This window comes from Engraulis encrasicolus, chromosome 17 (assembly GCF_034702125.1).
Source record: "Engraulis encrasicolus isolate BLACKSEA-1 chromosome 17, IST_EnEncr_1.0, whole genome shotgun sequence".
NCBI classification, from domain to species: Eukaryota; Metazoa; Chordata; class Actinopteri; order Clupeiformes; family Engraulidae; genus Engraulis; species Engraulis encrasicolus.
In genome coordinates this window covers 27,568,523-27,582,442 of record NC_085873.1, presented here as the reverse complement: position 1 = coordinate 27,582,442, position 13,920 = coordinate 27,568,523, and the positions used below count along the sequence as shown (strand labels likewise).

The 13,920-nt window shown below is 43.3% G+C and overlaps 1 protein-coding gene across 1 annotated transcript; it reads left to right on the top strand.

Annotated features, from left to right (window-relative positions):
- The first annotated feature begins 8,494 nt into the window (after positions 1-8,494).
- Positions 8,495-12,924, top strand: LOC134467370 (uncharacterized). Its single transcript, XM_063221270.1, has 4 exons — positions 8,495-9,039; positions 9,178-9,345; positions 10,880-10,975; positions 11,918-12,924. The coding sequence occupies exons 1-4, from the start codon at positions 8,536-8,538 to the stop codon at positions 12,215-12,217; spliced, it is 1,068 nt and encodes a 355-aa protein (XP_063077340.1). The 5' UTR covers positions 8,495-8,535; the 3' UTR covers positions 12,218-12,924.
- Positions 12,925-13,920: the final 996 nt, after the last annotated feature.

Here is a 13,920-nt window from a genome sequence, read left to right as displayed (position 1 = left end):
TCAATAATAAAAAGGATGAAAAAAAAACAACAAATAAAAGCTAAAATATAGTTTTCCTCGATTGCTTACACACAATTTTCAGAATTAGGTCTTGAATTCTCAAAACTCTACACACAAATCCCCAAAACTCACACACAATGGGCAAAACCCCTCACAACCCCTGAAAAATGCACGTCTTGTCTCGAAACAATGTACTCTCTTCTAAAAAGGTCATTTTGTTCTCAAATGACACACACAAGCAGTCATTTTAATACACTCTTATGTGAACCATTGAACACTAATATGCACAAGATAAAACTCTATACTCAACTTGACACACAGTAGAAACGTATTTTCTGCACTGTTCTACTTACTAAAGAGGGTATTTGTCTGTAGTAAAATACTGAAATATTGTTTTTAGACTCGGAGTACACAGATGTGTGGCAGAAAATATATTTTTACATATTTTTCTGACATTTAAAACAAATGTACTAATTTATTGTAAAATATTGGGTAACCACATGAAAGTGATCTCTTTTATAACATATTTTGGAGTTCAAAAACTATAGAAATGTGTTTTCTCATCCACTCATGTTTTCATCCATATCACATCAATGTGTCCTTATGGGGTGATGATTACAGATTGTAAACGGGTATGAAGAGAGTTTGCCCATGTGATGAGGAACTGGAAGTGAACATAGTATGGCAGTTGATTTTAAGTATTTTGAATGGCAGTGTGTTCAATGCGACAACCAGTGATTTTCTTCATGAAAATTGTGTGTAATCCAGGGAATTGTGTGTAGTGGTTTGAAAAGAGTGTGTTTTAAAACTAAATGTGAGTGTAAAGAAGGAATTGTGCTTAGTGTTCAGTGACATTGTTTGGGGGGGGGGGGGAAATGGGTGAGTTGTTCCGAGAACTGTGTGTGAAGTACCAGAACTTGTGTGGAGGCAATCGAGAAAAACTGTAAAATTGGAGTAATGTGGTCGACCTTCCTTGTTTTTGTAAGAACCCTTGCTACTGCATTTTGTACAAGTTGAAGCTGTTTGATGGTCTTTTTGGGGAGGCCTGTAAAAAAGACTGTTACAGTAATCAACCTTACTAGAAATGAAGGCATGTATTAGCTTCTCCAGATCATGTTTAGACATAAGGCCCCTACATTTACAGACGTTGTTTTATGTGATAAAATGCAGACTTAGTAATAGCTTTCATGTGACTGTTGAAGTTAAGGTCACTGTCAATGAGGACCCCAAGATTTTTAACTGTATCCCTTGCTTTCAGTCCCTTCATTTCAAAGATAGTAGCAATCTTTTGTCTCTCCTCTCTTTTCCCAAATATAATTACTTCAGTTTTATCTGTGTTCAGCTGGAGGAAATTGTGAGACATCCATTTGTTAATTTGGTCCATGCAATGATAGAGTGATTCAAGGGGGGTGTAGTCATTGGGGGACATAGATAAGTAGAGTTGGGTATCATCCGCATAACTATGGTAATTTATGATAATGTGTCCCAGTGGCAGCATTACAGATTGAACAGTAGTGGTCCCAGAATGGAGCCCTGGTGGACCCCACAGTTAAGAGACTCCGGTGATGAGGTATGTCTTCCAATGGGGACAAAAAAACGTCTTTGTTGTAAGTATGATTTTAACCAGTTGATCACTATGCCTGTAAAGCCAACCCAGTGTTCCAGTCTATGTAGTAGTATGGCATGATCAACTGTATCGAAAGTGGCACTTAAATCTAGTAGCACCAAGACGGATGATTTGCCAGCATCAGAATTCAATCTTATGTCATTCATAACTTTAATAAGAGCTGTTTCAGTGCTGTGGTAGGCACGGAAACCTGATTGAAACTTATCAAGGTATCTATTAGACATTAGAAAGGCAGTTAATTGGTTAAAAACAATTGTCTCTATTATTTTACCCATGAATGGTAGATTGGATATGGGCCTACTGTATAGTTGTTTAGTACCAGCCACTCATGTTTCCATCAATATCACATGCAATGTGTGTCCTTATGGGATGATGATTTAAGATTGTAAACAGGTATGAAGAGAGTTTGCTCATGTGATGAGGAAGTGAACATAGTATGGCAGTTGATTTTAGTATTTTGAATGACAGTGTGTTCCATGTGAAAACCAGGAATTTTCTTCCTGAAAATTGTGTCTAATCCAGAGAATTGTGTATAGTGTTGTGAAAAGAGTGTGTTTTAAAACTGAGTGTAAAGAAGGAATTGGGAAATGGGTGAGATGTTTCTAGTATTGATTGTGTGAAGTACCAGAAATTGTGTGGGAACAATCGAGAAAAACTGTAATAAAATGGAGAAGCGGACAGAATATTCTCATAATGTGTTCCATACAGGGGTGGGAATATGGGGGGGGGGGGGGGGGGGGCATTTGGCCCAGGGCCCTTGGTCCTCCTTTATTGGTGTTGGGGGGCCTTACTGTGACCTTAGCAGGCTGTGTGGAGGGCACCATCTGTGTCTTGCCACGAGGTCCTGTATGCAATTCTTCCGGCACTGATTCCATATACGGTATGGCCTATGCAGTATACAATATTTTTAACCACAGACAAAGTTCATCAGCCTCCTCAGAGACCGAAAACTGAGAGTATTGGAAAGAGATTTGTCCTCTTTGACAGGTCTGCTCCTTTGGTAAGTGTGTGTGTGTGTGTGTGTGTGTGTGTGTGTGTGTGTGCGTGTGTGTGTGCGTGCGTGCGTGCGCGCGCGCGTGCGCGCTCGCTTGTGTGAGGCAAGCATCTCCCATTGGCCTTTGTGCTGTGGCTTTGTCTGTGAAAGTTTCACCAGATCTAACTGTGCATGGCTCTTGTTACAGGCCACTGTGTCAGCAATTTTTTTTTTAAAAGATGAAAAAGAAAGGAAACAAAAAACATCGAGCAGAGGAAGTAGAGAAAATCATACAACAGAGAGAGAGAGAGAGAGAGAGAGAGAGAGAATCACAAAATAGAGAGAGAGAGAGAGAGAGAGAGAGAGAGAGAGAGAGAGAGAGAGAGAGAGAGAGAGAGATAGAGAGAGAGAGAGAGAAAAAAAGAACCATGTCTGGATAAAACTGCCGGTTTGGCAGACTGCCAGATCAAAACGTGAAGTGTAGCAGATCCATGTTTAGAAACGACCCAGAGAGCCAGACAGATATTTACACATTTACCCTCCCGGCCCCTTCTGTTCTGCCCCTTCTCAAGAGTCAAATGATGAACAATTCCAAAATGCCAAGCACACAACCAGGGAAGCCGACAGCGAGGGACAAAAGGGCCTGTTGCCCCGGGCCTGGGGAGAGAGGGGACCCAAAATTGGGTCTTCATTCACTGTAAACCCTAACAGTAAATGGAACGCATTAATTGTATCAATCAGGACTTAAAACCCGATACTTGCCTATTTTTTAGCTGACCCAACAATACACTTATACGTTTTCTGACCAAGACACAACGTTTTCGTTGTGGTGAAAATAATGTATGAGTAAACATTGCCGGTTTACTATAAAACTATGAGCATTCTGTCAAACGTGAGGTATGACGTCATCAACGTGGTTTACGTTCAGTCACGCACTGCCACGCACGGTCTACCAAGAACAAGATGGAGGATCCGCGAGACCGCGGGGATCAGTTTGGCAGCCAGTACTAACCCTCATTTTTGGAAAAGAGTGGACGCTCAATTGTTTTTCGGTGTAAGGTAAGTAGTTTTAGTAGTAAGGTTGTAGTAGTAAAGCTTTTAGTCGTTTTGGACTTTGATAATAACATTTGCATGCACTGTGAGCTTAAGGCTATTTTATTAGCAAGCTAACTTCACTCGGTCTTTGGTTATGGACAAAGCTAATAACAGCTAGAACTTACATTTGAACTCGAAAATAAAATCGCTTGTCTGTCCTAAATGTAAAACAAAGAACTATTGGGTTGTCCAGTTCCTTCTCTGTATTTTTTTTTTTAATTTGGGATGCAATGACTGTGCTGTGTTTGGCGTGCTGCATCAGCACAGAAGAGAAGCGTTACTGGTACAGAGTAAAATGTCGGTTTTTCCAATGTAATACCATGCACGTGTATGTTTATACCTTTTTAAGTCTAAAGCTAAGATCTACACCAAGCTTATTTTCTATTGCATTGACATTTCTCGAATTCGGTTTTTGCATAAAGAAGCTAAGCGCGTAGGGCAAGGTTAATGACCGCTAACCGAAGCCAAGTCTGACGCGGTGGTAGATGGACACTCCCAACTGAAATCGCTCCCGGACGTGCAGTCCCAGGTGTTTCTATCACTCCCGGACGTGTAGTCCCACCCGATTATATTTCACGTATTATCATACACTGCCACATACAAGCAATTTAGGGTTAGGGTTAGAAACAAAAAACTAACATCAAAAAGATAACTAGCTCCGTTATATGGCGGTGGGGCCGATAGTCTGGCTAGTGGGAGCGAGCGACAGGGGAGCGTCCTGCGTTGGGAGCGTCAATCAGGGAATCAGTCTGACGGTGTAGCAATGAAATGCTTTCGTGTACCAGTTGTCTATGAGAAGATAGCAAGAAAGAAATGCATAAGTAGGTTTCGTTGCGTTTTAAAATATATATATATTTAGTGGCGTTCATGTCTTTGTCCGTGTACACGCATGTCTCGAAGCGTGATCAGTGCACTCCTTCGATTACCTGACGCCATGCATGTGTTTTTGCAAACTAAACTAGACACGTTATCGGCATGCGTGCAATCTATCGGCTATTGGCGTGTGTGCATGCAATGGCAAAGGTAATGGCAGCTAAAATGCAAGCATGCAAATAAAATAAAGCGTGTACAGCATGGAAATCAACGGAGTGCGGATGTTTATTCGCTTGGTGTTTTCGGATCCAGATATAGAACAAACATTGCAACAAAAACAACGTGGAAAAGAGGGGAACCCCAGGGCACGAGTAGAGGGTGGGTAATTCAGGAAATATTCAACATGTGTTCGTCTCTAGTGCTGCTTCAGTTAGTCTCCAGTGCTGGATTTACAAGTTTTGTAGCTATATGGAGAATACAGCCGTAACTGAAGCAATCGAAAGCGAGTCCGACAACGACTACCAGCTGAGCAACCACTTCGCTGTAGCTCAGTGGGTGGTAGACTTGTTGCCTGACTTTCCCCTCTGTGTGCTATTAATGACCACACCAGGGGTGGAACTGAACTCTGAACAAGAACCTTTCTTTACCTGACAAAATGTGTGGCATTCTTATCCCTGCCTGCCTGCCTGCCTCTCTCTCTCTCTCCCTCTCTCTCTCTCTCTCTCTCTCTCTCTCTCTCTCTCCCTCTCTCCCTCTCTCTCTCTCTCTCTCTCTCTCTCTCTCTCTCTCTCTCTCTCTCCCAGGTAGCAAAGTTTATCTGGTCCATGGTTGGCCCGATCCTTTTTTCGCGAGTGATAACAGTCGGTCCGATTCTGGCTTTGTCCGCGGCCCAATAATGGTCCTATGACCGTATGCCGACAGTGTCGGCTCAGTGTTGGCTCAGTTACTGCATGAGACTGACAGTTATTTTCAGTGTCGGCAGAGTGTTGGCTCAGTTAGGCTAGCCTACTGCATGAAGTGACAGTTATTTTCAGTGTTCTATGAAGTGTTGGCTGAGTCACGGTAACCAGTGTTCCAGCCGAGCCGACTCTCAGCCGACAGTGCCGACATTCTGCCAAGATTGGGCCGACTGTTCTTAACGGTTTTTGCTACCTGGGCTCTCTCTCTCTCTCTCTCTCTCTCTCTCTCTCTCTCTGTCTGTCTGTCTGTCTGTCTGTCTGTCTGTCTGTCTGTCCATAGAGTATAGTGTCCCCTGCATCCTTCATTCGTCACCTTTTTTGTGTTTTTTTTGTCCATAGATCCTGATTCGGACTCTGGCTTGTAGAGGCTCTAGCTGTTTACAGTCTGTTGTTCCCTGCTAACAGCGACAGTAGCCCTCCAGCCCACTGAGAGTTCTTGCTGAAGCCCCTCAGCTGCAGCCCAGCATCAGGTAACTGAACTCTCACACACACACACACACACGCACACGCGTGCATGCAAGAGGTTGTAGATGCAAACAGTTCATGGGTGCACAGAGTGTGGCAAATGCTGGATCAAGGCTGTGCTTATTAACACTGACCAAGTAGTGATGTGTGGTGCATGCCAGGCATGCTGGTTAGTTAGACAGAAAAAGAGTAATTTCTTGCCCACCACGGATGGGTCCTTCAACCACCTCACCGTACATTTACAATTACTGCCTGTTTTGGTTGAGATCTGGCCTTTGAGTGTACAAATGATTGTCTTTTTAGCATCACTTGGTTATTTTTACATATTTGTAGTGAGTGGGACACGTGTTGAGTCTCTGGATGCTATCTGCTTTTTTGTCCGTAGATCCTGATTTTGACTCTGGCTTGTAGAGGCTCTAGCTGTTTCCAGTCTGTGGTTCCCTGTCAACAGCGGCAACAGCCCTCCAGCCCCTTCTCCCCTCATCTGCAGCCCAGCATCAGGTAACTGAACACACACACACACAAACACACACACACACACACACCAACCTAAGACTCATAATCTAGGTATACAGACTGATTAAAGATGTGTTTTGAACATAACATGAACACTGTATTCCCCCATTGCTGGTAGACTTGTTGCCTGACTTTCCCCTCTGTGTGCTATTAATGACCACACCAGGGGTGGAACTGAACTCTGAACAAGAACCTTTCTTTACCTGACAAAATGTGTGGCATTCTTATCCCTGCCATACACTGTCTCTCTCTCTCTCTCTCTCTCTCTCTCTCTCTCTCTCTCTCTCTCTCTCTCTCTCTCTCTCTCTCTCTCTCTCTCTCTCTCTCTCTCTCTCTCTCTCTCTCTCTCTCTCTCTCTCTGTCTCTGTCTCTCTCCCTCCCCCTAGAGTATAGTGTCCCCTGCATCCTTCATTCGTCACCTTTTTTGTGTTTTTTTTTTTTTTTTGTCCATAGATCCTGATTCGGACTCTGGCTTGTAGAGGCTCTAGCTGTTTACAGTCTGTTGTTCCCTGCTAACAGCGGCAGTAGCCCTCCAGCCCACTGAGAGTTCTTGCTGAAGCCCCTCAGCTGCAGCCCAGCATCAGGTAACTGAACTCACACACACACACACACACACACACACACACACACATGCACGCAAGAGGTTGTAGATGCAGACAGTTCATGGGTGCACAGAGTGTGGCAAATGTTGGATCAAGGCTGTGCTTATTAACACTGACCAAGTAGTGATGTGTGGTGCATGCCAGGCATGCTGGTTAGTTAGACAGAAAAAGAGTAATTTCTTGCCCACCACGGATGGATCCTTCAACCACCTCACCGTACATTTACAATTACTGCCTGTTTTGGTTGAGATCTGGCCTTTGAGTGTACAAATGATTGTCTTTTTAGCATCACTTGGTTATTTTTACATATTTGTAGTGAGTGGGACACGTGTTGAGTCTCTGGATGCTATCTGCTTTTTTGTCCGTAGATCCTGATTTTGACTCTGGCTTGTAGAGGCTCTAGCTGTTTCCAGTCTGTGGTTCCTTGTCAACAGCGGCAGCAGCCCTCCAGCCCCTTCTCCCCTCATCTGCAGCCCAGCATCAGGTAACTGAACACACACACACACAAACACACACACACACACACACACACACACACACACCAACCTAAGACTCATAATCTAGGTATACGGGCTGATTAAAGATGTGTTTTGAACATAACATGAACACTGTATTCCCCCATTGCTGGTAGACTTGTTGCCTGACTTTCCCCTCTGTGTGCTATTAATGACCACACCAGGGGTGGAACTGAACTCTGAACAAGAACCTTTCTTTACCTGGCAAAATGTGTGGCATTCTTATCCCTGCCATACACTGTCTCTGTCTCTTTCTCTCTCTCTCTGTGTCTCTGTCTCTCTGTCTCTCTGTGTCTCTGTCTGTCTGTGTCTCTGTCTCTGTCTGTCTGTGTCCCTAGAGTAAAGTGTCCCCTGCATCCTTCATGGCGATATATATTCATTAACTGAGAAATGTCCTCACCTTTTGGGCTTCATTCCTTTTGATGGTGTCTTTATTAAATTGTTTCTTTAATGCTTGACACTTAAATATTTCATTTACTTTTTCAGTGTCAAAAAACGAAAAGAGATGGCAGCCCCCCAGAAGTTTCTGCTCCGTGTTTATCTGCACACAGATACTGCCATTAAGCTCACTCTAAATAGCCGCCCAAAGTCTGTGGAAGAGCTGAAAATTATAATGCAGTACAAATTCAAGCCAAGACTCGACAGTAGTGACTTCACCATCCAATACGAAGACCCTGACTTTGATGGCCAATTAAGTGTCCTAGTGGACATAGATGAGCTGCCAGAGAAGGGGACACTGAAAGTGATTAGGTTGGAGAGTGACGATAGTTCTTCTTGTGGCAGTTCTGACACTGACATACTGCCCCATGTACCATTTAGTCAGCGCCAAAAGAATTGGCCTGATGTTTTTCCTGTTCCAACGTTCAACCACGAAGTTGAGCATGTCCTTGACCAGGGTAACTTCGTCTTCCAGGCATCTGGCAAGCCAACTAGATTAACACGTTCCCAGAAGCACAATGTGCTCGAAATAATGGCACAGACTATTTACAGCTTCAAGCCATACCCTAGCAATACTGATCTTTGTAAGGCTTCGGAAGCATTGATTACTGCCCACCCATGCCTCAAAGAACTTGGAAGCAAGACTGGCTGGTACGGCTGGAAGGTCAGTTTGGCCTTCAAGATGGGTAACTACAGACAGAAACTGGCCAAATCGGGGTGTGCTGAGGTGTCCATCAATGCAGGAAAGAGAAGCAAGAACAACCCTGACAGCGATCACCCCCATGCCAATATTAAGCGAGCTCGTAGGTCGGAAGTGAACTTCCTACCCAACTTCCCAACTGGTGAAAACCAGGCCAGTCTTGACCTGATGAGACTCGAGATAATTGAAGAGACTGACAAGTCGGAGAAGAATGTGCAATTCATCGAAAAGCTGATGCAGACAACCTTCGCTTTACGACGACAAGACATCATCAAAAGTGAATTGCCAGTAAAGGACTTGCTGCGCAGCTGGCCAGCTCTGCAGTTGGAATCGCAGGTAACATGCTTTTCTGTCTGTCCAAACGCAAATCAGTTGTGATGGTGTTCAGTGTGTGACTGCAATCTAAAAAACCCCCCAAAAAAACATCTATTGATCCTGTCTATATGTTTTTGTTTGTGTTTTATATGTCTGCAGGTTCTCTCAGAATTCCATCGTATCACTAATGTGAACCTGCGCAGCACATTCTACGCTGAACTTGACAGACACACACCACGACTCCTCAACTTATACAGACAAAAGGCAGTACGCACCGGCAAGTTGGCGGAGGCTCTACGGGCTACCCTCGCCGCTTATGATCTTCAGGTATGTCTAAGATTAACTTGGCATGTCCATGACCACATTTTACATCAAGCATATCTAAGTATTGGCCCTACCGTGGCTCTAACGGTAGGGTACTTGACTATCATGCCGGCGACCTGGGTTCGAATCCGGCCTGGGTCATTTGCCGATCCCTCCCCGTCTCTCTCCCCACTCATTTCCTGTCTATCCTTCACTGTCCTGTCCCGAATAAAGGCAAAAAGCCCCAGAAAATATCTTTAAAAAAGCATATCTAAGTATTTTAGCCAATCCATATGTGTTTTAACAACTTGCATTGATGAAAATTAAGATTCATATGACTTAGATTTAAAGAGCTCTTTATGATACCGCCCATCCCCCAACCACCGTGACTAACAAACGCTCTGTGGGAAACACTGGTTTATTGAGCATTCAGTGCAGACAAGCATTATAATGAGTTCACATTTTTCTTACTTTGTGTTATTCATAGAACTAGAACACCAGATGTCGCAGTCAATCTTTTGAAACTTAAGTAGGAGTCCTGCCAATGTCAACATTCAGTTGTATTGCTGATGCTACCCTTGACTTGTTAGTACCTGATGACACAGCAACTTTTTTGTTCTGGTCCTGTAATGGGTGTAAAGGTGTCTGCTAATGTTGCATAACATTTGGGATGATATTTGTATGTAAACAAGACACGACCCCATTAGTGGGGTCAGAGTCTCAAAAAGGGCTGAAAAACAAATGCTGCATTTGTAATGGCATGTCAAGAATAGCGTGAGCATTACAGCTGCGTGTTGAAATCGACAGGAATTCTCCTTTAATGCTGGTTGTTGATGCTGGGCGTCATCATCATGGTACAGGTTCCTATGGTTTCAGACTGTCACTTACTGGATCATTTGCTGATTACCTTGTCACCAATTGCTGGTCATTCAAGATTCTTTTAATTGGTCCCGAAGGAAATTTGTCTTGGACATACATTCAAGCAATGGACTGATTCATGTCAATAGACAAAGGTAGTTTACATGAAATCTAGTGTTCTACATCTGTTATTACACAGAGACATGCCAAAGAATCTTAGGTGATGGTGGTCATACACTACTCAAAAAAAATGGAACACCAAAACCAAGCAATGGAACTTCACATCAATCATACTTTTATCAGCCTGTCCAGTTAGGAACCAACATTCAAAGCCAATTCATTTTGCCTACTGTTGTGCCAATTTAATAAGCATGAGTAGATGTATATTAGAAGTAATCACCAAAAAACGGCCCAAAATAGTAATTCTGCAGATGGTGTCCTCCATTTTTCATCCTTTCTGACCAATTTTTTTTGGTCACGTGGATTTTGTTACAGTCCCAACCCAGGAAGTACCATGAGGGCACTGAAGTGACTTGGGTAGTGCTGCTCAACTGATCTCACAGAAGTATGATTGTATGACGGGAGGAGTTACATTGCTTTGGTTTTGGTACTCCCTTTATTTTTTTGGAGCAGTGTATTTTTGAGAGGGTCTACATGGCAGTACTATATATTTGTGCAATTTTTATTTTTGTCAATCAAGGAAGAACATGATGTCATCTCGAGACGCACCCTGTCGCTGTGTGCCCTGCCGGTGTACCTGCGAGAAGATGTATCTGCCTTCTTTCAGACATTCAATGTAAGTACTGGTTACCATCCATAAATGTACAATACATCATCCAAAGCTGAGTTCATTTGTTTCCCCCTCCCTTTGGGTCAACGGTCTGGGTGACCTTGGTAGCTCTATCACTTCACTCATATTAATAATATAACATGGTTTGCACATTTTCATTTGCGTAACAATGTTCATCTCTGCCCATCCCTCAGCTCCCACACAATCTCCATCCTTGTCACTGCTTATCTTGATTATTGTAACTAGCAAATCCCTCCATAAGCTCCATAATGCTCATTATCCAACATAGGACTGTCTCTTCAGCCTGATCTCTCAGAATTCTGTGGAATGGACACGGATTTGGGACACGAAATCCGTGTCAGTTTCACAGATTTTGCCAAAAAGATTTTGGAATTGTTTTCCGTGATTGACTCACGGAAGTGCTTTCTATATTCCCACAGCACTGTGTTAAGTCTATCATTAGAAAATAGATACCAAATTATAATAATAAAAGAATGCTAGAGCAATTTAAGTTGTGCCCTGACCAAAACAATCCCTTACCTTAACTTGTCAGTAAAGACATGTTTTTGAGAAAGCCCATCAACCAACTCTGGAAAAGGTATATAAAATTCATGTAATCAACGAAAGAATACTAGCTATGCCCAGACCAAAACAATCCCTAACCCTAACCTGTCAGTAAGAAAAGTTTTTTGAGAAAAAAAATATTGGAAATTAGAAATCCTGAGAAAACACAAGACTGTGGAAACATAGAGCTGTGGGAATATAGAGAAAGCACTTCCGTGTGTCCATCACGGAAAACAATTCCGTGTCTAGGGGCACGGAATTTTGGCAAAATCCATTCCACGGAATTCTGAGATCATGTTGGTCTCTTGGTAAACATATCCAGATTGTCAAATGACTATCTTCCTAGTGTAGCCAACAGGTAATTATGTTGATTGTGTTTTGCAGGAGGAGGAGGAGCCTGATTACCATGATGTCCCTCTTGCTCTTGGCATAACTGGCGCAGACCCCTTCAGCTGCAAGAAGTTTACAGTCGTCATTGAAGGCAATGCTGTTTTTAACGAGGTCCCCACAATTCCAGATGCATTCATGTTGTTGTTTGGGCTGACTTATGTGTTCAATTTGGAATACCCTAAGAGCCTCTTGAACACATTCACAATGATCCAGAAAATGTTTGTTTGTCTGGATGATGGCAAACCACTCAAACCCTGCCTAATGACTTTGAAAGAAGATTTGCTACTGCAGTAGTGCGTGTTTGTAACATTTGCGCGCACACACACACACACACACACACACACACACGCTCATGTCACACAGCACCCTCTAGATTTGCTACTGCAGTAGTGCGCTTTAGTAGCATTTGCACACACTCTCTCACACACACACATACACACACACACACGTATGCTCATGTCACACGACGCCCTTTAGATTGGCTACTGCAGTAGTGCACGTTAGTAGCATTTGCACACTCTCTCTCACACACAAACACACACACACACACACACACACGCGGGCGCGCATATGCTCATGTCACACGGAACCCTCTAGATTTGCTACTGCAGTAGTGCACGTTAGTAGCGTTGCGCGCGCACACACAAGCGCTCGTGGCACATGGCACCCTCTACACAGCGGCTGAAATATAGCTGAAGCGGCGGAACAGGGACCTGTTACCTGCCAGTTGTACTGTACAGTATTCGAATGCCATACTTACCAGAATGCTTCAACTTTTTTTCTCTCTCTATAGTACAATACACATATACACCTGCACGCACACACACGTGCCCAAATTCAGCTTATTACTCTTGGGACAATGCACGCACGCGCGCACACACACACACACACACACACACTCTTCAGCTTATTCCCCGCATTTAGGACCTCAGGGCCATTACTTAAACAGACAAACACTCACACATAAGTTAGGCTTATTCCCCGCATACATGACCACACGCGGGCTCACCCACACGCAAACAAACATGCGCAGTTGGATGTATGTCTTTTTCTAGCTGTGTTGATTTGGAGGCGAATAACTATAGTAAATGCGTGCATGCACACACCACACACACACACACACACACACACACACACACACACACACACACACACACACACGTGCATACACTTGCATACATATGCAAGGGGATTTCTTGAGCCAGTACTGTAGACACCAACACAGATGGACGACTCGCACTGCCTGATATTGCCAAGGTATACATAGGACAGAAAAAGGACAGCCAAATGGTTTACAGAACATCAAGGGTAGCATTGGGATGCATCTCTGGACAATAAGATGCATGAAACATGATTGCTGGTAAGGCTTAAAGAAAGATGGGACACTCAGATGACAAGCAGACACCTAGACACTCACACACACCTAAGTCCATCTTATTCCCCGCATTCATGACCACACACTCAAGCACACAAGTGCGTGCACACACACACACACACACACACACACACACACACACACTTCTCCATAGTGTCAAGGTGGTCGTTGGATTTATGTCTATTTTCTATAGTTATTTGCCTCTTAACCAAACTGCTATTAATAAACACTAGCACAAAAACATGCCCACGCACGCAAGGGGTTTGCTCGTCCCAGTACCTCTTGATGTAGACACAAACAAACATGCAACACATACACACGCACACAAAAGAGCTTCTGTCTGTATTTGATTGTTCACTCACATAGTTAAAATGTGAAATGTTATTAAAAAAGAAATGTCTTTGTCTGGTTGACATAGTTACAGCAGTGTTAGCCTAATGGCATACCAGAATGCTTTCTTGTTATTTTGTCTTTCGTTAGCAAAGAGTCTCTTTAACACATTCACAATGATTGTTCACATAGTTAAAATGTGAAATGCGATCTAAAAATCCAGAAAATGTTTACAGCAGTGTTAACTGTGCGGTAGCCTAATGGCATACCAGAATGCTTTTTTGCATTATTT